Source organism: Misgurnus anguillicaudatus, chromosome 24, assembly GCF_027580225.2.
Source record: "Misgurnus anguillicaudatus chromosome 24, ASM2758022v2, whole genome shotgun sequence".
Taxonomy (NCBI): domain Eukaryota; kingdom Metazoa; phylum Chordata; class Actinopteri; order Cypriniformes; family Cobitidae; genus Misgurnus; species Misgurnus anguillicaudatus.
Genome location: NC_073360.2, coordinates 30,402,605 through 30,427,933, shown reverse-complemented (window position 1 = coordinate 30,427,933; position 25,329 = coordinate 30,402,605). Strand labels below are relative to the sequence as shown.

Below are 25,329 nucleotides of genomic sequence, written 5' to 3'. Positions count from 1 at the left end.
ACAACTGCCGACATTTTTCCTTCTCCCGAGTGCCTCTTGCGTAAATTTTGATGGCTTACGTTTCTTCCCCGCCACAGAAAACCACCACAGGTTTAGCAATGCCATCAAAATTACAATTTTGTTTTTGTTTGTTAATCACAAAGTACGAAGTAGATGAGGAAAACTAGGATTCTGTGTGTATTCAAAGCATCACCATTATTGTTTTCAATGTGTGGAATGGTGCACTGTGATTGGTTGAGCGGATTTATTGCATTCTGCAGAGAAAGAGGACTGGTGTTTATCACGTTTTGGAAAAAGTGAGAAAAGATGACAGAATAAAACGACGTATATCGAATTTTTTACAATACTAATTTTGTCTGTAATTTTTAAAATGCCGTTTATGTAAACACAAACTTTTATTTTGTATGTGATTAATCACAATGCTATTTTGTGATTTAAATTTTTTTTTATTGAAAAATCATACATATGGTGCCTTTAAGTAGCTTATTAGTTTTAATCAGAACAGATCTTGTTTCGGCGAACAAACATCCAATATCTCAAACATATCTTTCCAAACAATATGATTGAAGCGCTGCTATCCACTTTCATAGCACTGTACTCTTACTGCATGTCAACAATTGTCTCATTTGTATATCTAGTTCTGTTTCTTCCTAGGAATTCTAAAAAATATCTGACATCCAAGAAATTCTGAGGAATACAATCTCATGTTACAGTGTACAGGAAGTACCTCACAGAATGTATTCACCTTTTCAAAATGATCCCAAACGTTATTTTAAAACCTTATTGAGGGGCAAAGCCACACATTCACACTGTGTGCAGAAGCATCTGTCCTGTACATAATGTTATACTTGTGCCTCTTTCTATGTCCGCGTAATTGCATTTTTACAGATCTAGCAAGGCTATTTGTTACCCAATTCAAGATAACTTTGTACAAGTGACCCGCGCTTGGCCGGCAGGGACTTTCATTAAGCAGTAACTTGCAGACCTAATTTAAAGCACAAAGCTGCATTATCTTTGCAGAAGTTTCTTTTCTGCTGAAAGTTTGAGTTTTGAGTGGGTATGGAAAGACATGGGCGTTAATATTAAAGGGGTAGTTCAACAAAAATGGAAAATTCTGACATCATTTACTCACCTTGATGTTGTTCTAAACACAGTGTTTCCCATACATTGATTTATTTGTGGTGGCCCACCACAGAATCAACACTGGCCCCCACAAATAGAATTTTCATGATTCCCATTTACATTTTTATTTCACTATTTAAAACAGCTTAAGTCGGCTTAAAATATAATTTGATATATAATACAGATCAAATACAGATACAGAACAAACTAGACGTAAAACATATTTCAGGTGCCAACACTAGATCAAACGCAAACACGACATGGTGACGTCACATATATGCTAATTAGCAGGTGACGTCATCACCACCACAGTCTCTCAAAATCCTGTGGGAAACACTGAAACATGTATGAGTTTCTTTATTCTGTTAAACACAAAATAAGATATTTTGATAAATGATGGTAAGCACACAATTAATGGTACCCATTTACTTCCATAGTATTAGCTTTTCTGTATATCAAAGTCAATGGGTACCATTAACTTTGTGCTTACCACAATTAATCAAATATGCTATCTTAATTTGTGTAGAATAAAGAATAAAGAAACTCATACAGGTTTAAAACAACACAAGGGTGAGTAAATGATAACAGAATTTTCATTTTTGGTTGAACTATCCCTTTAAGAGAAGGAGTTTTACTTTATATGTCTGTATTTTGGCTGAACTCTTCCTTAAATCACAAAAACTAATTTTACTAGCACTGACTGTGTGGTAAATTTTCTTAATCTATTATATGAAAGCATCATGCCCAAGTAGCACAACATGTTCTCGTAAACCATTTACGTCTTGTGTGATTCACATCATGACTTTTGGCTATTAACAAACAAGGTATGGATGAATCAATCACTTATAATCCACCTAAAGTAAAGGAACAATCCTCTTGTCCTTCAAATCTGTAATCAAGACTCAACTTGCCCAGCCAACTCCCATTAGAACGTATGCACGGACACAATGGCTTGAACAAATAGCTTGGCAGAATCAGATCATCTGAGCTTTTACCAATGGTATGAAGTTGCTGCTGTATTTACAAAGGTCTCTGTCTTAAAGGAACAGTTCACCCCAAAATGAAAATTAGCCTCAAGCCAACCAATAGGTGTATATGATTTTTTTCAGCCAAACAAAGGAGTCATATTGAATAATATCATGCCTCTTTGTAGCTTTATAAAACACAGGCTAATTTGCATTTTGGAGTGAACTAATCCTTTAAAGGAACCATTTTCTAAACAATTAAACATTTGTAATTACACTGGGAAAAATAGAAGCTGCTTTATTAAAAAAAAAACTTACTTCACTTTAAGTGAAAAGTTTAAAGTGAAATAAAAAAATACTTTAATTGGTAACACCTAAAATATTTAAACATTTTCAATTAAACTTGCCAAAAATTAGGGCTGTCAAAAGATTATTCGGGATTAATCGCATACAAAATAAAAGTTTATTTTTGTATAATATATGTGTGTGCACTGTGTGTAATTATTTTGTATATATAAATACACATACATGCATGTATCATTAAAGAAACATATACATGTATATATGTATTTATTTAGATTTTGATATATTTTATATTATTTAGTGCTGGGCAAAGATTAATTGAGATTAAACGCATACAAATTAAAAGTGTGTGCTGTGTGTAATTATTATGTATATATAAATACACACATTCATGTATGCATTTAAGAAACATTTTTATGTGTATATATATTTATTTATATTTTGTATATTCTATATTATATATAAATTAAAAAATATATTTATAAACTGTATATATAAATGTTTGTGTGTTTAAATACACATAATAATTGCACACACACATATATTATGCAAAAAGCAACTTTTATTTTGTATGCGATTAATCGCGATTAATCTTTGCCCAGCACTATATATATATATATATATATTGTCGCTTCGGTTTAGAGTTAGATTTACATAAAATGACATCCCTACCCAAACCCAACTCTAACCCTAACACTAGGCGACATATAAAAAAATAAATCAGAAAAAATAGTATAAACCAATGTATAAAGTGACATTCTAATGCAAGCACCAAATCTAACCCTAAACTGAAGCGACAATGGTTTAAAAATAGGAAAAAGCAGTTGAGTAACCAATACGTGATAATCACACGAAAACAGGAATTCGGTATATGATCACGAATAAAAGTGGAAATTCGTGATAATATCACGAAAAAAGAATCAAAAAATTACGTGACTATATCAGGAAACCTCGTGAGACTGGGTTTTAATTACACACAATACACACACAGATATATTATGCAAACACAAACTTTTATTTTGTATGCGGTTAATCGTGATTAATCTTTTGACAGCCCTTAAAAAAAGTTGAAAAGCTTCAAATTAGGCATAACCAATTGAAGTTGTTTTTTAAGTTGATCCAACTTTGACTTTTTACAATGTATTAACTTAATGTTCATCTATATACATGCAAATGCGTCAGACCCAAAGCGCAAGCTTGTGCGCAACGTTTTGCATTTTCAAATTTTAAGTTTGGTGATCTTTGACCTTACTTGAAGGCGTGTGACCAATAGATGATTGATACATCAAAGCGTGACCTTTCAAGGAGGAAAAGCTGAAAATGGGGGCTGGCGTCTAAATATGTCAATCTCCACATGAGTAAAAAAGCTCTGTTTATACATCTGTGCAACATAGGTGCTCTTTGAAGCTGAAAATTGTAGTCTTTGTGAAAGCCACCATTGGCTATAAATATATATGATCTTTGCAGATGTCGTGATATGCGGTAGTTGCAAGTATCGGTCATGCATCTGACTCACTGTTTCTCTACCCCCTAGTTGAGCAAGGAGCCCCATTGAAAACCTGCAGGCATAGGTGTTACTCCACACAGCTACTGAAAGTCTACACTGCCAAAATAACGCTCACCCCGAGGGCTTCACCGAGGCCCTTTCTAACGGATCGTTCAGCTGAAGTCAGCAAACGTACAGTACTGGTTCTGCTGGCATTCACACAGCTGTTGAAAATCTAAGGTTATGTTAGGCCTGCACACGTTTCGCAAGGTGGGTTTATAAAATGCATTGTTATTATTCACACTCCAATACGTGACTTAATCCTCGGTGTGTCACGGGTGATCTGATAAACAGCTAGTTTGAAAAGGTGCTTGGTACGGTCTGACAAGTCTAATAAAGGCAAACAAAGACTCTACCGAAGGCATAAACAGTCAGGAATGTCTTCTAGAGTATATTTCCGATTCTTGTGAGTTTAACACATTTGGCAAGAGCGATCAAGTGGCTTGTTTTGTCAGCAAAAATAAAACTCGTCTTTTCAAACGTCTACTACCATTTTCGGTGCTGACACCTAAACCACATGAAAAGGCTTGACGTAGGTCCTTTTCAACCATATGACATATTTCCTCTTAAATGAGGACGTTAGAGAAATGGATGCTATATTTAAGTGCGTACTTTAAATACTCAATAAGCGCTTCGCTTACACTGTTAACCGTGATTTGACAGATGTATTAAGGGAAGGGATGTTTACATTGCATTTTATTACACTGAAATGTGGATGTGCCACTGAATGCATGAATATTTTGCTTTGTTTTCCAAGAAAAGAATAAACTGTGTGATGACACAAATATCTTAGTCATAAGCTCACTTCTGTAAAGTTTTGATGGACCGGAATGAAGGCAAGGGTACGGCAGAGCTGTTCTGCGAACGGTGTTTTCCTAGAAATGACAACTATTTACAATCAATCATCAGATCACCACAGCATGATTCAATGCAGGTGAATGGGCGTCGTCTAGATATACAGTATCTTTGCTCCTCTGGCACAAACAAAAACTAGCCCTTTTGTGCAGGTGCGTGAAGGGGACGTGGGCAACTTGTTTCAAATTGCAAGGTTTGCATCAGCTAGCACGTTCCACAACAAATGAGCTCAGGACATATTGTACGTTCAAGCACAAAGATTGCGCGGTCAGTATCTTTACAATCTGAGTTGAAAAGCAGGTCACATATTTCCATGATGCTAAACAAAGCCTTAGGTGATTTGCTCAGGTAGATGCGTTGACATTCAGAAATTAAAACACTTCATTACCCAATTAGTTCACAGTTAGAGACATATATGAACAACAGCTCGAGGGGGTTTCAGTGGCGGTTTGGGAAACAAAAACAGATATTTGATTTAGAAAAAGGAGTCAAAAGTACTATTTATTTATTTTGCATACACCTCGATGTTTTTCACAATTGTATAGGCAGTTATCATTTGTATAGGAAAATCAGCAGGCTGGTTTGTGCGCTTATAGGGTTACAATACATGTGAATAGCGAAAGGAGTGCTCCTAAACCCGTATGATGTAACTTACAGCACAACGTAAATGTTTCCATCACAAAACTATTACGTAATATGAATTCCTTTGAGTTGTGTCATGTGATGGATCCCTCTAAAACCGCAGGACAATGCTGGTTGGTCGACTGTGTTACAAGAATGTGCACAGTCTTGAGTTTGGTATAACGTTTTGCTGCAGGCTAGGGATGCCAACGGCAACAAACAGGAAAATCAAATGTCCATGTCACAGCACAGGAGCTCTCCAAACATCACTCATCGGTGAAATAGCTTTTTTAATGTAACGCAATATTTTTCTGGTTAAAATTTTGCTTGCAAATGTTCCCGATCATCCTTTTGCGTAACGGTGTAATATTAGGACATCTTCTCTGTTGACTTCTCTGTTCTCCGGTTGCGATCCCACAAAGTAATGCGGTTTTGAGAGGATGTCCTGTGCTGCAGTTATTTATTTAATTCATTCAATTCAATTTTATTTATAACTAACTTTTCACAATAGTTAATTGTTTCAAAGCAGCTTTGCATTAATAGATGTATGAAAAGCATAGAAAAACGAGCATAGTAATAATGTAACGTATACAGTAAAGTAGTAAGTTAAGCCAAAGGTGGCGGACTCTCCAGGGGATGAAAAACCCCCCTAGGAGAAAAACCCTCCTGGCTAGTCCAGGGGGAAAACTCCTAGGAGGGAAAAAACCCTTGAGAGAGATACATATATTTATATATATACTGTATAAATACTATCGGGGTATGTGAACGGGTAAGCGAATTAAACTGGTTCCGCCGGTGGTCGCTGTTCAGGCACCGGCTGGGCATCTTATTTATTTTTTGATTGATCAGGATGTATAGTTATAGTAACACTTTATATGCAATGCAATGATTGACTATTCATTTCATTCAGTGCCTTGCAATGATGTGTCAGGTGCTGCATATTCAGCTGTCAGCCTGCATGTATAAATCCCAGACAAAACCTTTTGTGATAAGAGCTTTGTTCTTAATGTGAATATGCATGGCATGAATCAAAATGACCCACTTACTCATCTTTAAAACATGAATATCAATTATGAATTCCATCATCGCATTAAAACTTAATTTGCGTATATCTGCTTATTTTAATATTAGATTTGTGTGGGATGAGAGTGAAAGATCCTCTTTAGAAAATGTTTTACTGCAACCGGTGGCCTTAGTGGGAACTACAGTACAGTGTTGATGTAATTTATGTATTAAAACTTAAAAGGCAACATTAGTTAATGCAGTAGGTGTCATGAACTATCAAATACAGTGAGGAAAATAAGTATTTGAACACCCTGCTATTTTGCAAGTTCTCCCACTTAGAAATCATGAAGGGGTCTGAAAACTGTAAGAGACATAATCTAAAAAAAAACAGAAATCACAATGTATGATTTTTTAAACTATTTATTTGTATGATAGAGCTGCAAATAAGTATTTGAACAGCAGTCTATCAGCTAGAATTCTGACCCTCAGACCTGTTAGTCTCCATTTATTATCCTAAATTAGAGGCCACTGTTTGAGGTTGTAGCTGCATAAAGACACCTGTCCACCCCATACAATCAGTAAGAATCCAACTGCTAACATGGCCAAGACCAAAGACACTATAGAGACAAAATTATACACCTCCACGAGGCTGGAAAGGGCTACGGGGAAATTGCCAAGCAGCTAGGTGAAAAAAAGGTCCACTGTTGGAGCAATCATTAGAAAATGGAAGAAGCTAAACATGACTGTAAATCTCCCTCGGACTGGGGCTCCATGCAAGATCTCACCTCGTGGGGTCTCAATGATCCTAAGAAATTACTGTTGGTAATACACTAAGATGTCATGGTTTGAAATCATGCATGGCACGGAAGGTTCCCCTGCTTAAACCAGCACATGTCCAGGCCTGTCTTAAGTTTACCAATGACCATTTGGATGATCCAGAGGAGTCATGGGAGAAAGTCATGTGGTCATATGAGACCAAAATAGAACTTTTCTGGGTTTATTTTTTAGATTATGTCTCTCACAGTGGACATGCACCTACGATGACAATTTCAGACCCCTTCGTCATTTCTAAGTGGGAGAACTTGCAAAATAGCAGGGTGTTCAAATACTTATTGTTCTCACTGAATAGGTCTATACAAATTTTCAGTAACACTTTACAATAAGGTTGTATTTGTTACCAATTAGTTTTTTTGCATTATGAACTAACAATGAACAATACTTCTGTGGCATTTGTTCATGTTTATTTCGGCATTTACTAATACATTTATAAAATCAAGCATTGTAACTGTTAAAGGCGTCTCTACGTGAATCTGTGTGACGTCACTTTTTGAACTGTTTTCCAACAAACGGAGCGTAGCTAACTCCTCCTTCTCCCTTCCGTGCTTTCATGAATGCGCCCAACCCCGACCCCCAAATCCTTCTTGTTGTTTATTGGCTGGAACACTTTCTTCTGTTTCATGGTGGTAGGTTTGGCCACTGTGTTTTTATTGCAGTTTGTAGAGCCTGGGCTGTCTACACAGATTGCGTTTTTTTACAGTTTGATCAGCGGTCAGGCAGCAAGCAGATAGTTAGGAGATGTTTGCTGAATGTAACAAAAAATGTTTATGGTCTAAAACGCGTGAATTTGCTTGGAGCACCTTTAAATGGGACATATTATGAAAATCTGACTTTTTCCATGTTTAAGTGCTATAACTGGGTCTTCAGTGCTTCTATCAACCTAGAAAATGTGAAAAAGATCAACCCAGTAACTTAGTTTTGGTAAACCATTCTCTGCAGGCATTTGAAAAAAATAGGTCATTGAAATTTGGCTCTGCCTTTGATGTCAGAAGGGGATAATACCGCCCCTTAATCTGCACTATCCAACCACGACACTGCCTTTTAGTGCAGAGATCAGCTTATTTGCATTTTAAAGGAAACACCCAAAAACGGCACATTTTTGCTCACACTTAACATGTTATAATAAATTATCTTTATTGTATTTTAAGCTAAAACTTCATATTTGTTCTCTGGAGACACTAAAGATTTATTTTACATCTTAAAAAAGTCTTGTGAAATGTCACCTTTAACATTAATTAATGCCTATGAACTAACATGAATAAATATTGACATTAACAAAAAATATCACATGTTACAAACTGTATTGTTCATTGTTTGTTTATGTTAGCTAATGCATTTAGTAATGTTTACTAATACAAAGTTTTACTGGATTTTTCAACAGCATTCGTCTTATTGTAAAATCTTTTAATATAGTTCAACGTGTTAATGTTCCTACTAGCTCAATAGATATCACAAAAACAGCTGAAAGGCCACAGGTTTGACTCCCATGCATACTGATAAATAAATGAGTGGACTAAATGCACCGTAAGTCATTTTGGATACGAAGTGTTTGCCAAATGCAAATGTAATTTATAAATGATTCATTGTTAGTTCTTAATAGTTCACAAACGAAACTATATTAACATATACAACTTCAAAATATTTAAAATGCGTGTGTGGGAGCGCGCACAAGAGTGATAAATACACATTGTTATTTATTATACATGTAAATATGTGTTGGCAACCATCTCTAAGTGTGTCTATTTGATTTTTTTTTACATTAAAGTCTTTATAAGCAAAGAGACGTAAGGACGTATCAATGACTTGATTGATATTATATAGACCATAAGTGCTTGTACACTGCAGGTTTCAGTTCTCTGTAGGTATGGAGGCGCAATCTCATTTGTCTTTATTTGGCCAGCTTTGCAGCAAGCCATTCTGCTGCATTAAGTGGCAGGACTTCTTTTCTCTTATTTATATTCACGCTCTGCTCAGCAAATTTGCAAATGCATTAATTGTGCCATATTGAGCTACTTACCTGGCACACTGCCCGACAAAACTGTAAGAGGAAGATAATATAAATGCCGTGGTGAAGTTTGTAAGTTGTGAGTCTGGGCTATTTATTTTCATATGTAAGCTATTACAGGTTGGTGAAATGCATTCTTAATGCATAGCCATTATTGACTGACAAGTATTTAGGTTAGCACTTATATCCTGGCACTGCTTTTTTTGCACAGAGCAGCACTTTATGGTCTTAATGGAGTGTGTGGTATCAACACTAGATGGCAGCATTGCACTACGTGTCTTATAATATAACAACTAGCTCTGTGTGTTTGTATATCTGCACTTTAAAAACAAACGGTGCTAAAAAGTGTTCACTAATAGGGAACCATTTTAGCACCTATGTAGAACCATAGTGTGCTCTATAGAACTATATCACCCCGTATGGTTCTTCATATGATTAATATTATGAGCTTTTAGTGAAATTGACATTGATTTGCCATCTGTTTATTAGAAAAAGCTTCAACTGAATGAGCCTGTTTTTCATTTCTTGATTCGTTTTATAACTTGTGTATATGTGATGGCCTAAAAACAACCGTGTATACTGTATATGCATGTTTCAATCTTTAGTTACTTTAATTTCTTTGGCGCGTATCCTCCTCACAGCCTACTCTTCTCTTGCAATCAGTTGCTGTATTTATAGAATACATGATACAATCTATTAATTATTGCATATATTAACAACACAACAGCAACAATACATGCTTCACTTGTTTCAATGCTGAAGCGCAACTATCATTCTAAAAATCAATTTCCGTGTGATCCGAGGTGCAACATGTTTTTGAATTTGTCACTGCTCTTATGCAAACTATTTATCTGATCATGAACAACCACTTTTTCAAGTTTATATTAGTTCACTGAATTGTAATTTCCAGGTGAATGTCAACGTGCCCGGTCTCTGAGTTATACACGAGGGCCATCTGACTGCAGGTCATGCCACGCTCTTGTTTTGGCATCACCTGTAGTTTGGATGACGAGTGCCAGATGAATGGTTCCTACCCCATCTGTGTAAAGAAGCCAGTAGGAACCTGTTGGGCTATGTCACGGCCGGGGGCGGACCCGAATACACTAAAGGCCACACCCCTCTCAGTTCTTCCACCTCGAGGAGGTTCCCAAGACCACCCCAATGACCAGACAGACCAGTGTACTGTAATTAAAATAAACTTTATTAAATATTTAAAAGAAAAGGGGGAAAGGGCAATTTAAAAACTAATGTGGCTCTTCCTTGCCTCCAGGGCCACTTGGGGAAAAGACTGGGGACCGGGGCTCTGGCCCAGCAATCCGTGGTGCGCCCCGCCTCTCCTGGAGGCAGAATCGAACACAGTCCGACCAGGGTAAATCCTTCGCTGATGCTCGCAATACTGGGGGATCACAAGCTTCGCTGGTTCAGGTAGGTAGCTGCTATAAGCACAGAACAGGTTATTTCCAGGTTGCGTTACTCACAGTGCCGGGGGATCCTCGTTCCCACACAAGCTTCACTGGTTCAGGTAGGTAGTTGCTATAAGCACAGAACAGGTTATCTCACAGGTTGCGTTACTCACAGTGCCGGGGGGATCCTCGTTCCCACACAAGCTTCACTGATTCAGATAGGTAGCTGCTATAAGCACAAAACAGATTATTCCACCGGTTGCGTTACTCACAGTGCCGGGGGATCCTCGTTCCCACACGGAGCTTCACTGGTTCAGGTAGGTAGTTGCTACAAGCACAGAACAGATTATTCCACAGGTTGCGTTACTCACAGTGCTGGGGGATCCTTGTTCCCACACAGAGCTCCACTGGTTCAGGTAAGTAGTTGCTATAAGCACAGAACAGATTATTCCACAGGTTGCGTTACTCACAGTGCCGGGGGATCCTCGTTCCCACACCGAGCTTCACTGGTTCAGGTAAGTGGTGTATAGACGAAGCTCTCGTTGTCACACCCCGGGCACAAGGCTTGATTTTCTCTCTCTCCCTATAGGACTCAGGCCGCAACAGATGTCATCATCTCGTGTCTCGTCAGAGGCTGGGCAGTTTGAACGCTACAAGCACAGCATACACACAGCAAGTCAAGCGTAAACACCATCAATCAGTGAAACTCACCCACAGCACTCTTATACCACGTCACGTGAATTTTAGATCGTCCTTGCCACCTGACCACGACGACCTCGAGAGACTGGTTGGGCAACAACTGGATCACAAATGAGGGAGAGATGTGTGGTATTCACAGGCCCGGCGTGTCGGTTATCACTTCCCTGGCTCACCTGCACTTCCTCTTTCCCACAGGGCCACTGGCTTACTGGCGGGCGGTGCTTCGTCCGTGCTTCCGGTCAACCGCGGCTCACCCACGCTCTCCTCTCCAGTGGGGCCAGGGACCTCACGAAACACAAGAACACACACCAGGATAACTCTTCATACAAGTCATGTACAGAGAAGTATCACAGCGGTTACTCACGCTTGGTTGCCAATAACCTCTGTTCACTGTGCTCTCGATGGCTCTGTGTCCACTCTTTCTCACGTAAACTCCACAATATTCCTTCGTCCGCTGACTGTCTCTTACTCTCTCCCCCAGGAGAGCGATCCGACCAGCGTGGTCCGTCTGCAAAGCAGCAACACAACGTACACAACGTATACCACAAGCACCGGTGTAGTGTCCCTTTAATTATTTTCACCGCCCCGTCCTTCTCGCCTCTTCTGGCAGCCGCACTCTTTCCTTACACCATAAGTGTTTTAGCGGATCAACGGCGCCCTTCGGCTCCTCCAGGGACGGAGCGTGTGTTCGTGTTTGCCCAAGGCAGAAAAGGGACTCCCACCCGAAAACCACTCTCCTCCTTTGTGCTTCCTTGGCCCTTTTTATGTGGTTTGCCTTCACCCTCACCTCCAATCACAAATCGCTCCATCAATTTGCCACACCTGCTGCTAGTTCCCTCGTTATCAGGGCTGGCAGGGAGACCAGGAAGTAAAATTAATTAAAAACCGGGCCCGGGCGGAAACCATCTTCAGGCGGAACCTTTCTCCGCCACTTTTGGTTCCGCCCTATTGTAGTCACCCGGTGACAGCTATGTGTGACCCTAACTACTACACCAGGGGTCGGCAACAGGTGTAGCAATATTTTCTGTCCCGCCGGATTAATTTGAAGTCTTTTTTTTATTTTACAATAACAGTTTACAAAAATGGCCCCGTGTATCATTCCTTCATTCGTTTTTTCAAATCAAAACCAAAAAGAAAATAAAGAAAAACGACTTGTTTTTCTATTATTTATTTCCTGAACTAAAATCAAACGACTCGTTTTCTGAATGTGCGCTCAGATCAAAAATAAAAAAATGAATGAAAACGGGTTCGGACAAATTTTAATTGCGTTTTCTGAATGTGCGCTCAGATCATAAATAAAAAAATGAATGAAAACGGGTTCGGACAAATTTTAATTGAACACCTTAGCAGACATATACCAATGAAATAAATTTAAACAGATCAGGTACTAACAGATTACATTTTAATAAGGGTTTTAATAAGGGTTTGAATAGCAACCATGCGTTTTCTGAATGTGCGCTCAGATCATAAATAAAAAAATGAATGAAAACGGGTTCGGACAAATTTGAATTGAACACCTTAGCAGACATATACCAATGAAAAAAATTTAAACAGATCAGGTACTAACAGATTACATTTTAATAAGGGTTTTAATAAGGGTTTGAATAGCAACCATGCTTTCCTGTAAGTCTCATTCGCTTACAGTCCGACTTTTGAACTTTTTTCATTATTATTTATTCGCGTATAACACACTGACAAATAGCAAGAATGTCCTGAAAAAAATGCGTATAATAGCTATCTTAACGGGCCGCTTTTTCTCGTTCTCTTTCTCTACCGCGATCATAACTATCATTAGAGTTTGAGCATACTTCTAAAACACAATCGATCAAATAATTGCAGAGGTATGACTTCATGAATCATTTGCAAATTTACCTCGTAAATCATGTCAATTCATCACGCGTGAAGACGTTAAACTCCGTTGCAAATTACTGTAATTGCTGGCTTTTAGAAACCACTACAAAATATGATAAAAATAAACTCTTTTACTGCAGTAATATTTTAACTAATACACTTTTAAAGTAGATTTGAAAGGAATACTGTTGTTTTCTGCTACTTGAACTTCGGGCTCGAGCCCGACCTAAGGTTCGACCTGCCTTCGAAAACAGCAAGTCAAGTTCGTTTAACATTAATTAGTAAGACTAAATGGGCAGGTAAATTCGTTAAAAAAATGAAAGTAATCCGCCAAAATATGGTTTTACATGTCTATTAAAATAAAGCCATTATTAATTTTCCTAACGCATAGTTCTTTGATCTTTACCTCCGTTTAAAACGTTATAAATTTTGCTAAGGAGGATGTTCAGCAATTTGAACAGCAACTCCGCAACCAACTCGGTTTATGATGGTGAGAAATTTGAGTGAGAGGCTTTGTCCTATTTAATTTATTATTTATATTTCATTATAAATACAATGAAAACAATGTTAAAATAATATTTTTATTGGCACGAACACAATTTTTGTATAACATTTAAAATTATCTGTCTCTTTTGGTTAGAGACATTTGAATGTGAGATTCTGGAAACGTGACGTTAAGTTTTGCGGACCCCTCAGGTCGGGAAATAAAGCGGGTGAACACAAAGTGTATGAATGTATGAATAGAACCTTGTCGGAGCTGGACAAAAAACAGTCCAGCGGAGACCTCCTTAAACCTTAGGTGTGTATGTGTGTGTCCCCGATAAATATTAATAAAAAAAGGAATAGTTCAAAAGTCGGACTGTAAGAGTATTTCATGAGTGCATAAATGCCTGTAATATTACCACTATCACTTTCACGTTTTGGTTACTCAACTTTTTTGTCCTAATTTCTTACCATTGTCGCTTCGGTTTAGGGTTAGATTTACATAAAATGACATCCTTACATAAACAAACTCTAACCCCAACGTCAGGCGACAATTGGTTAAAGTTTAGAAAATATAAAAGAATAAGTCTTGTATCTTTTTTTTATAAACCAATACTTAAAGTGACATATAACACAAGCACCAAATCTAACCCTAAACCAAAGCGAAAATGGTTTGAAAATAGGACAAAAAAGTTGAGTAACCAAAACGTGAAAGTGACACAAACAGAAAACGTGACATGCTCACGTTCAAACCCGGCAAAACGTGACATTTTCACGTTGGTCCATACGTGAAATAGTCACGTATTTGCGTGATATAGGGTTGATATATTATGCCTATAAATGAGTTAAATAAAAAAAATGTCTAATCCAGTAATTAATTTTTTTATCTGAGCATACAATCAGAAAACCCATGGTGGTTAATTTTTTTCATTTTTGTTTTTAATTTGAAAAAAAAAAACGATTGAACGAATGATACACAGACCCATTACCATGTTTTTAGCTATTTTTAATGCCGTCTTTCGTCTTTTAAATAGGAAATAAAGACAATGTTTCTTGACAAAAGATCAGATAGCCTATACTAGGCTAATTCAAAATAAGACGTAAGTGTGCCAACAACAGTTGGCCCGCCATCTACCGGCCAAAGTTACTTGCCGACCCCTGTACTACACATTTGACTGTTGCTATTTGGACTTCATGGGCACATGCAGAATATGTCATAAAAAACTCAGTCTACCTCAGTGACGGCTCGTGACTGCTCATCCGAGGGGCGCTAATTCAAAATATGTGTTCAGAGTGTCATGTGTTTTGCATGCCTTTTCAAAATTTGTGTTTCTGGCATCATGTGAACCATGTGCATCACGTATTTTGTCAAAATAAGTGCCTGCTGCACATGCGTCAAAACTATTTATGATAAAAGAGACGCTCACGTTCACAAAATACATGCAAGACACTCCCTTACCAGTAAACTCTGATTAGGCATGAGATTATGCGAGTATCTGGCAAACGCGAGCGTCTCTCATAAACCCTTTAGACGCGTCTGCAACAGGCACTTATTTTGACAAGACACGTGATGCACACAGGATCCCTCGACGCGCATAACAAATATTTTGAAAAAGGAACCACACACATGACGGGCTACATACATGTTGTGACAAACTTCGCATCGGGCGCCCTTGAAAAAAGAAGTCACCGACTGCCACTCGAAGTCTAAAAATGAACACAGTGGCAACGCAAAAGCCTTTTTTGTGGCATGCGTTACTGTGGACATTGGTGGCATTGCCATCAGCGTTATGAGTTCAATGCCAGTTAATTATCCTCCCGCATCCCCGCCCGTGAATTTTGGGAATGGCACAATCCAACTGTTTTAGCCACTTTTAAGCGTGTACCTACGGGTAACCAACCCGTTGGCTGTTTCTCAATATGCGTTCTTCAGCGATCTTGCGTCCTCGTGTCCTCGCTCTACGTCATCATTAACGGTCGAAGTTCATTCCAATTCTCAAGAACGCAAGGACAGAGGACGCATGAAAATACCCGGATGTGTTCTTGATATCGAGGATCCATCGAGTGCAGACTTGCTGAAATCGCTTTACGCCCCAGAAGTCATTGCGGCAAAACTTCTGAGTTCGTTCTTCCAAGGTGGCCTGGCAAGACCGATCTCCACGAGGACGCAAGTCCGTTCTTTGCGTTCTTGGAATTGAGAAACAGCCATTGACTGGAACCACTATCTCATAATTACTTTGACTACTACATTCATGAATAAAGTCTGTGGTCTTTACATAAACTTTTATCCCAATGGTGAACTTGCTATACCTTCAAGCGACCAGGCTTCCAATGTGACAGAGTTTGTCCGTAGTTGGAAAGTCCCCAATTTGGCATTGGATAAAGCTGTACAGATGACAGTGGAGGTCATTGCCATAGCTGTGAACCACAGGCACCTGCAGAATGGCAGGGTAAAGATTACTGTGGGCGTTTAAGCCACAATCCATATGCCAAACTATAATTGACCCAAGTGTTTATAAACAACATGCCTATAAGATGTCTGTATGGCAGATTGGAACAGATACTTTTAATGTAGGGCTTTAAAATACTACACAGACATTACATAATACTCGTTCACCTTAGATCAGGCATGTTTTCAACCGCATTTCCTGGTTACCGAGGCGTCAACGTCATTACTGTGCTACTATGATAAGTGTTATGGGCGGGGCGCCGATCTGCAGTCTACAGCCAGGTGTACTTGCATATTGTTGCATCAGATTTCACTTTCGTTTTTACTAAGAACTAGTCTTTATAGGCTACTGGTAATGCTGGGCAATTAATCAGTATATGTCTCTTAAAATACGTTATTACCTTTATTAAACTTTTGTTTTAATTATACAACTTTACCAGCTGATAAAGAACTGAAGATGGAGACTGTAAGCTCCCGTTGTTACTCAGGTGAGATCTTGAAATGAGGATTTGGGGAGGGAGGCATGACTGAGAAACTTTCTGTTTTGATGGGGGGTCAATACAATACTAACAAAGTACATCATATATTTTTTAAACATAATACGTATACAAGGTTTACCGGTGTACTCGGTAGCACCTGGATATCCAAACATTTGACTTCAAAATACAGCCTAAATCTTAAAAAAAAAAAAACAGGAGAAAACGACAAAAACTTCCTCAACTTTTAACATCATCTGACGAAATGAACAATCCCACAAATACGTCTGTAAAAAAACTCTCTCTTCCTGATGTCGAGTATGTTTGTTTTTAAGTAGAGTTAACTGCAGGCTGGAGCAATGGGCGTGCCATGAGGTCGGAAAGAAATGGGGTGTGCCATGAGGAATGAGGAAGGTCTTTTTAATTGGACACAAAAAGCTTCCTGATCCACATAAAAGCGAGCCATAAACTTAATCACTATAATTACATAAATAATTATACAAAACAAAATACATTTCTTTCGCTGTGAAAATAGCAATAATGATAGAATACATTCAAAAGTACGTTACCTTTCAAACCTTCTGTATGGCGCGGGTTACATGACGTCATCACCACCGCGACTTTTTTAGGACCATCATTAAAAAACATTCATTTACACATCACTTGAAGATATTAAACATTTATTTTTGTATTGCCCTTTTTCTATTTAATTTGGACTGACTTTAAAATAGATATTCCTAAAATAGAAACTCCTAGTATTAGAATTTAGAACCTCATGACATTTTACTTTGTTTCCAAAACCCATGTTTTTTTTTTGAAAAACAAAACGATATAATTAAATAATTTTGTCGAATTTTATTTTATATGCATAAGACACAAATAAAAGAAACCCTCATATTACATTTTATAAGACTGATCTCACAGTATACTTTGAAACACTTTCAAACATGAGATCACAAAACAAAGTTTTTTAAATATCTATAACTACCTTGATTCATAAACTTTTGTTTTTGTATTTATTTGTATTGTTCATTTAATACTTGTTATTGTTATTCTCTGATTTACACATTTTGAGCTTTGTATTCATCGCTTTTTATTGCATTATACTTGAAATGTCTGTACTTGAACTATAAAAAAAACATTAAAAAACTAACTATTATTTATTATTTTAAAGATAAAAATGTTCTCCGACACTATTAAAGTCATACTAATTTTGTACTTTTATTTAAAGTACATACAAAATAAAAGTAATGTTATTTTTATAATAGTGGTACAGCAAATGTTTTTGCTGTATTAAGGCATACACATATATACGTGTTTGATCAAATACTGACCACATAATTCTAAAATACAGTAAAAACGGTTTAATAAACTTCTTTTAAGTGACATTAATCAATTAAGCAAAACAAACCCCATTTTATTCAAAAAACATTTATACAGTAGTCATTTTAACAATGAATTTTTTGAAACATCAATTGAATTTGTCATAGGCTTGTGTTCTAAGTCAAAACTCATTTCCTTCACTGATTCATACTATAGTAGCGGTCCATAGAACAGAAGCCATCAAACTCTCTATCAGAATAGAACGCACAGTGAAGACCCCCTTCATGGCGAACCGCGTGATCTCTGTGGCTTTGCAAATGACTGTTTATCTTGTGATATTCACAAGGTCTAAAAACACTCAGAGCACAGAACGGACATCGATTTAATTCTTCTCACCGTAACATGTGTCTGTCAACAACAATTGAATAATTACCAAAGCTGAAAGATGCCAAGCAAAGAGACCAACAAACTATATTGCACATGTATACCTATGATGTATTACCTCCGCCTTCTTTCCGTCTAAATGAAATGACGTATAACTATGGTTACTGCTGATTGGCCAACATAGTTGCCAGTAGGAAGCTTCTTTGACCAATGAGAAACCTCTTACCACGCCCCTACCTCCTGCCACGCCCCTACCTCTTGCCACGCCCCTTTCTCCAAGCTGCAGCTATCCCTGTGTCTCTGTTTTTGCTGTTGTTGAGTGCATGGAGGAAACTCGTACCTTCGAGTAACGCTTTCAAGTTGGAAAATCAAACAAATATTTAACAAAACTATACAGAATGTAACCAAAACGACATGAATAATTAATTTTTGTCCCAACAGTTTAAGCAACTATAAAATGTCCTTTAGGAGGTTTTTGTCTACATAAAATCATCCTACATAGCCTAATTTAAAGAACAATCAGTGAAAATACATTACCTCAAAACGTGTCAACTCGTGTATCATGTAGAATCCTGTGTTTCCCAATTGTTAACTTTATTTGATCATTTCTAACTCCACTTGAAGGCAGCATTAGTGTTAATTTTTTCACTTAAGTTAGCATCACCTGAGCAGCACCAGCAAACAATGTCATACACTATAGATCCTAAATGCAAAGGGGGGTTATATTTTAAGAGACATAAAATAGTCACATCAATTATTTAACATTCCCTAAGTCTCTCTGTTTGCACTGACGGTTCTCTTAACTGTCTTTAACAGATATTATCATGAGGATTGTACTTTTTGGTCCGAAGAATGCCGGGAAAAGTTCAGCAGCAAACACTATCCTGGGGAAAAAGGAGTTTGACTTAAAATCAACTTTACAAAGTGTGGAGAAATCTGCGGAGATATCGGGGAGTAAACTCACAGTGGTGGATACGCCTGGCTGGTGGGGACCTTTACCATATGATGAAAACCCCGAACTGTGCAAGCAAGAAATTCTCTTGAGCTTTACTCGATGTGCACCCCATGTCTTGCTCCTGGTTTTAAATGTGGAAACACCATTCAAACAAAAAGAAAAAAATGTTCTTTGTAAAAATATGAAATGTTTTGGTGAGGAAGTATGGAGGCATACAATAGTGTTGTTCACCTGTATGGATCGACCTAAAGCTGAACAGTTCATAAAAAGTGAAAGTGAAACTATCCAGTGGCTTCTAAAGAAATGTGAGAGCAGGTATCATATTCTTAATATTAAAATCCGAGATGATGGATCTCAGATCACAGAACTGCTTAAGAAAATACTGAACATAGTGGAACAAAACAATGGGGGACATTATGAAATAGACAAAAAGACTTTACAATGTTTGGAAGAGAAGAGGAGAACACAGGAGAAAAAAGCAGAAGAAAGAAGAATAAGAAGTCTGAACAAACCAGTTGGTAAGTTGTGTGGTGTTTAGTAAACAATTGGTAAGCGTTTTGTTTAAATATCATGTTTATGTATTTACCCCTATATGTCATGTCACCACCAGGAAATAAACATCACCTGTCAGAGTTGAGAATTGTGCTCCTGGGGTACAATGGAGCTGGAAAAAGTTCAACTGGAAACACCATCCTGGGCAAATCTGCATTTGATTTAAAACGATCCATTACATCCGTGATAAGAGACGGAGAGGTGTCAGGAAGACACATCACTGTAGTCGATACTCCAGGAAGAAGGAGAAATTTCTGTTCAAAATACTCGCCCAGGCTCTATAAAGATGAAATCGTATTGAGTTCCTCTCTTTGTCCTCCAGGACCTCATGTCTTTCTGCTGGTAATACGAGTGGATGTCGCATTCACCGAAGTGTACAGACAAGCAGTGGAAGAACATGCTGCTTGTCACGGTCACAAAATCTGGGATCACATGATCGTTCTCTTTACATTTGGTGACTGGCTGGGGGAAACAAGCATTGAGCAGTTTATTGAGAGTGAAGGGGAAGCTCTTCAGTGGATAATAGAGAAATGTGGGAACAGGTATCATGTCTTCAACAACCAGAATAAAGATGATGCCAATGGAGTGACCAAGCTTTTTGGGAAAATAGAAGAGATGATCGCAGGAGCCAAAGGAGAAATATATGAGATAAACAATCAAAACGTAGACAAGGTGAAACAAAGAAGAAGAAAAGTAGAAGAAAAAGCAAAACAGATGAAGGAAGAAATGCAAAAAAGAAATGCAGTCAGGCATTTATTGTCAGGTGAGTAAAAACATTACAAAAAAATTTTATTAAAGGGGACCTATTATGCAAAATCCACTTTTACACAGCGTTTGGATATAAATGTGCATTGGCAGTGTGTGAAGACAACAACCCTATAATAAAAAAATATAGCTTTTTTAATCCCCATTAAACCAAAGCAGTCTCATTAGACATGCTGTTTTGATTCGATTCTCTTGTCAGTGTGATGTCACACTGATAAAGCCCTGCCCACAGGCACTTACAGACTGATTAATTTTACCCAAAAGCTTTTCTTAATGGGCTTATTAGCATGGTGTAGTAGCCTGACCTTGTCATACTCAATTCTAGTCAGAATTTGAGTCTGATACCGCTCCATTAAGCTATAATTATTAATTAAGCAATAATTATAAGCTATAATTATTGAGGCGTGTCTCAACCGAAAAATGCCTCTGCACTCAATTGGATAGACCTACGACCAATCAGAGCAACAGAGTGTGTTATGTTGAAATTACGTCAGAAGCTGGCAACGACTGCTAATTATATCCATCTCGTCATGCACGCCGAGTTGCATCGCCATGATACCCATTTCAGTTCCCGTAGGAAGGACGGCAAAAACATCAACAAATGCCTTGCTCGCGTTTCTCTGTTCCTCTTTTAAAATCAATGCTCTGTCGATATCTTTTAGAACAGACTCAATGTCAGAATCCACACATCTGAACTCTACAGCGGCAGCCATTTCGTTGTAAACAGATTCAACACACGCGCTCTTTGGTGACGTGGTGCATTACGTTACTGTTAATTATCTGTCCATCATCGTATAAAGTCCGCCCTGACAATTTGATTGGTTCGACCAGCTTTGGGTCTAGCATAGTAGCTCCTCAACGCAGAAACCCCAGACCCATCTTCCCGTTCTCAAAATGTTGTGGGCGGGGCTAAGATCGGCTGGCACCCAGGCTAATGGTGTAGTGCTAATGTGGCTAAATTTATTATTATCTCAGACTGTATTCACAGGAATCAGATCTATTTTTAACCAAAAACGCTTACTGTCATGGCAAGGAAGTGAGGGCAGTAGCTCATTTGCATTTAACTCTTTCCCCGCCAGCGGTTTTAAAAAAAGTTGCCAGCCAGCGCCAGCATTTTTCATGATTTTCACAAAATTTTAATGCCTTCCAGAAAATGTTATTCTTTAAATATATAAACAAACAATATATCAGATGAAAGAACAGACCCTCTGCTTTCAAAAAAAAAAAAAAACGTTTCATCCTACCTTCATTAGTTCTCTTGTAATCACCTCTCAAACATGGGTAGGTTTCTTCAAAAACACCCAATTTTGAGCAAAAAGCTGAGTTCTTTCTCTTTCACATGAGGCGCTACTTCCGGGTTGTATAAGTTGCGGAAGTGCGCCACCTGGTGGATAATAGCGGTATTGCGGAAAGACGGAACATCTCGTCATTGGCGGGGAAGCGTTTTCTCTTAATTGACGAGATATCTCGTCAATGGCGGCGAAAGAGTTAAAGGTACAGACATAAAAACAACGTTTATTTGCTCTCACCCAAATAGGGGCATTTTGGACATGCTATAACAAATGAATTGTGGGGTATTTTGAGCTGAAACGTCACAGACACATTCTATTCACACCTAAGACATATTACATCTTTTAAAAATGGGCATAATGTGTTCCCTTTAAAGGCGGGGTGCATGATTTAAAATCACCTGAACAAACACGCCCCTACCCGATAGAATCTGGACCTTCTATTGATAGACCCGCCGCACACATACGCAATCCAGGCAATGATGTTGGTTAGTAGACACGCCCTTTACTGCTGATTGGCTACAAGTATGTTTTGGTACTCGGCTCTACTCCCCTTTCCAAAGTGTTTTTTAAAAAATCGTGCACCCGCCTTTAATCCATAACTTATTAGTATTTAAATGGCAAATATTTTTGTAGTATTGTCCCCCTGTTTCTTTCTATGCAGATACAGAACATTTCGACATGCGAATGGTGATGTTCGGGCCATACTGTTCTGGCAAGATTTCAGCAGGGAACATCATTTTGGGTAGAGAGGCGTTTTTGAGATCAGGAGAGAATATGAAAGAAAACGGGGAAAATGCTGGAAGGAAACTTACTGTTGCTTATACACAAGGTTTTAAGAAAGATTCCCCTTTTGACAAGACAATTCAAGATACTAAACTCAACCTCTTGAGAAGCGTTATGGATTGCTCCATAACACACGCATTCATTTTAACCCTGTGTGTTGACTGTTCATTTTCTGAGGAAGACAAGAGCGCCATAGAGAAAATCATGGAGCCTCTTGGTGAAAGAGTCTGGAGTTATACTCTGGTCCTCTTCACTGATCGAGATCAACTGGGAGACACTCCAATAGAGTTATTCATTGCAAGTGAAGGTGATGCCCTCTTGTGGCTCATTGAGAAATGTGGAAACAGGTATCATGTCCTTAACATCAAGAACAGGTGTGATGATGGGTCACAGGTCACCAAACTGCTGGAGAAGATAGAGGAGATGATGACAGTGAACGGAGGACGTCATTATAAAATAGACAAAGAGACTTTAGAGGAGGAAGAAAGAAAAACTGCTGTACCCATCAGAACAACACAGAGTATGGATGATCTAATGGGATGTAAGAGCTTAACTTTATTTAAAAGACAGATAATACATTTGTGTTTTTTGGTTTTGAATTATGAATTTCTTTCTTTACAGTTTCCAAAGGATGTACTCCTACATCAGGAATAGGTTCGGAGATCAAAGCCTCTACTGCAGATTCACATGTTTCACAGAAATCAGGAACAAGTTCAGGATTGGAGTCACTTGGCTCTGTTCCTGAGTTAGATGAAGTATTTGATATGGACCCTTAGCTTTACAGTATTTTTGGGTTTGTAGAGCTCCGTAAATTGAGAAAAGCATTCTTAGTACTTTCTTGAACACTTGAACATTTTTATTAGATTGCTTTAAATTGTCATTTGTCTCGTACATGTATTTGTTTTACCTCTGTCATATGTCTCATCACTGTCAAGAATGTTACGATGATCAGGATTGCACCAAAAGTTTTTCACTTACTGTTGCACTTGTGTGCATGACTGAATGGTGTGATTTGATTTAATATTTTATTAGCCATTACAATTGTTGTACTAAAAATATATAATTTTAATTGCTTTAATATTTGTTATTTAATGAAATTGTTTTAGTTTTAGCATGATGTTTTATGCCATATACTGTACAGTTTCAGTGCAAGACATGGGCTGCGTCTCAATCAGCTCCCTTGTTCAGTCAGAGCACTAATCAGGGGTGCGTTTCCCAAAAGTAACTATGGTCACAAGTTCTGTCATTACCAACAGAGTTCAATGGTAACAGCGACCATAGTTCGCTAACAATGTTTTTGGGACACTGACGGCCACTTTAAGGGCTGCCTGAATGCAAAATCCTTCCAGTGTAATGGATTGTTAGTTCCCTTAAAATCCCTGCAATGCAAAAACCGAAGAGCATTGATGCTCCCTATGTTCCTTTACCGGAAGTCATGTAACTTTTACTAAAGCTCTCCAATCGAAATTGCTTGAGCCAACTCAATAAATGTCAGAAAATGCAACAGAACTCTTATAAAGACAAACTTTGTTTTAGTTTTAACATAAACACACATTGCTAAACAGGAGGGGACCACAATCTACTTAATATTTAAATGTCATATTCCTTGAAATTTATGCACGGATATGTAGAAGAATAATGAAAGCGTTTTTTATGATATACTTTAACACGTGTTAAAAAACGGTTGTTGATGAGTAACAGCTGTGAATGATCACAATGCGCTTAATAGCGAGCTCCATGATCTCTGAATCCCAATGTTGACACTTGAAACCACCTAAACAAACACGCCCCTACCCCAATAGAATCTGGACTTTCTGTTGATAGACCCGCCCCACACATACGCAAACCGGCATTTGATTTGATTTGATTGGCTATAAGTGTGTTTTGGTAGTCGGGCCGTCTCCTTTTCCAACACGTTTTTCAAACATCGTGGACTCTGCCTTTAATAGCGAGCTCCATGATCTCTGAATCCCAATGTTGACACTTGAAACCACCTAAACAAACACGCCCCTACCCCAATAGAATCTGGACTTTCTGTTGATAGACCCGCCCCACACATACACAACCCAGGCAGCGATGTCGGTTAGACACGCCCCTTACTGCTGATTGACTACAAGTGTGTTTTGGTACTCGGCCCGACTCTCTTTTCCAAAGCGTTTTTTAGATATCGTGCACTCCGCCTTTAAGCAGTCAGGTCACAGGAAAATAAGTGAACACTGTTCCAATGTGAAGTGAGCTGCGTTCACAATATACCGATTCACGACCTCGGGAGCTGATTCATGTGCACACATGATCTTGCATCTATTGTTTTTGTATCTATTATGTGTGTAGTGCTTATTAAAATTATTTGACAGGATTGAATTTAAGCAGGTGTTAAAATTTGGTTGTTAATAAGGGTTGTAACATATACTATACTGTACGTGAGTTAGTTTCTATCACACACAATCTGATTATTTCAATCAATATTCTTACATCCATGTTTATTAGTAGTCTTTTTTATTTTAAGATGTAAATGTAAACATTTAAATTGTAATTTACTCCACAGAGGTAAGATGTTAAAATGTGAAGTTAGCTAAATTAATTAGTCTCCAAATACGTGAGATTTGGATGAGCGGTATAGACTAGTCATCAGATTTTAAAAATAAAAAAAGTTGG

General features: G+C 38.0%; 1 protein-coding gene across 2 annotated transcripts; it reads left to right on the top strand.

Annotated features, from left to right (window-relative positions):
* Positions 1 to 3,934: 3,934 nt before the first annotated feature.
* On the top strand, positions 3,935 to 24,835 carry LOC129438362 (GTPase IMAP family member 8). 2 transcript variants are annotated; one of them, XM_073862829.1, is made up of 5 exons: positions 3,935 to 4,146; positions 19,144 to 19,800; positions 19,893 to 20,597; positions 22,553 to 23,215; positions 23,296 to 24,835. In XM_073862829.1, exons 2-5 carry the CDS (start codon positions 19,152 to 19,154, stop codon positions 23,448 to 23,450), a joined length of 2,172 nt encoding a protein of 723 aa, XP_073718930.1. In that variant the 5' UTR covers positions 3,935 to 4,146; positions 19,144 to 19,151; the 3' UTR covers positions 23,451 to 24,835. The 2 variants fall into 2 exon arrangements, with proteins under 2 accessions (XP_073718930.1, XP_073718929.1); XM_073862828.1 differs by lacking the exon at positions 3,935 to 4,146 and adding an exon at positions 16,455 to 16,632.
* The last annotated feature ends 494 nt before the right edge of the window (positions 24,836 to 25,329 follow it).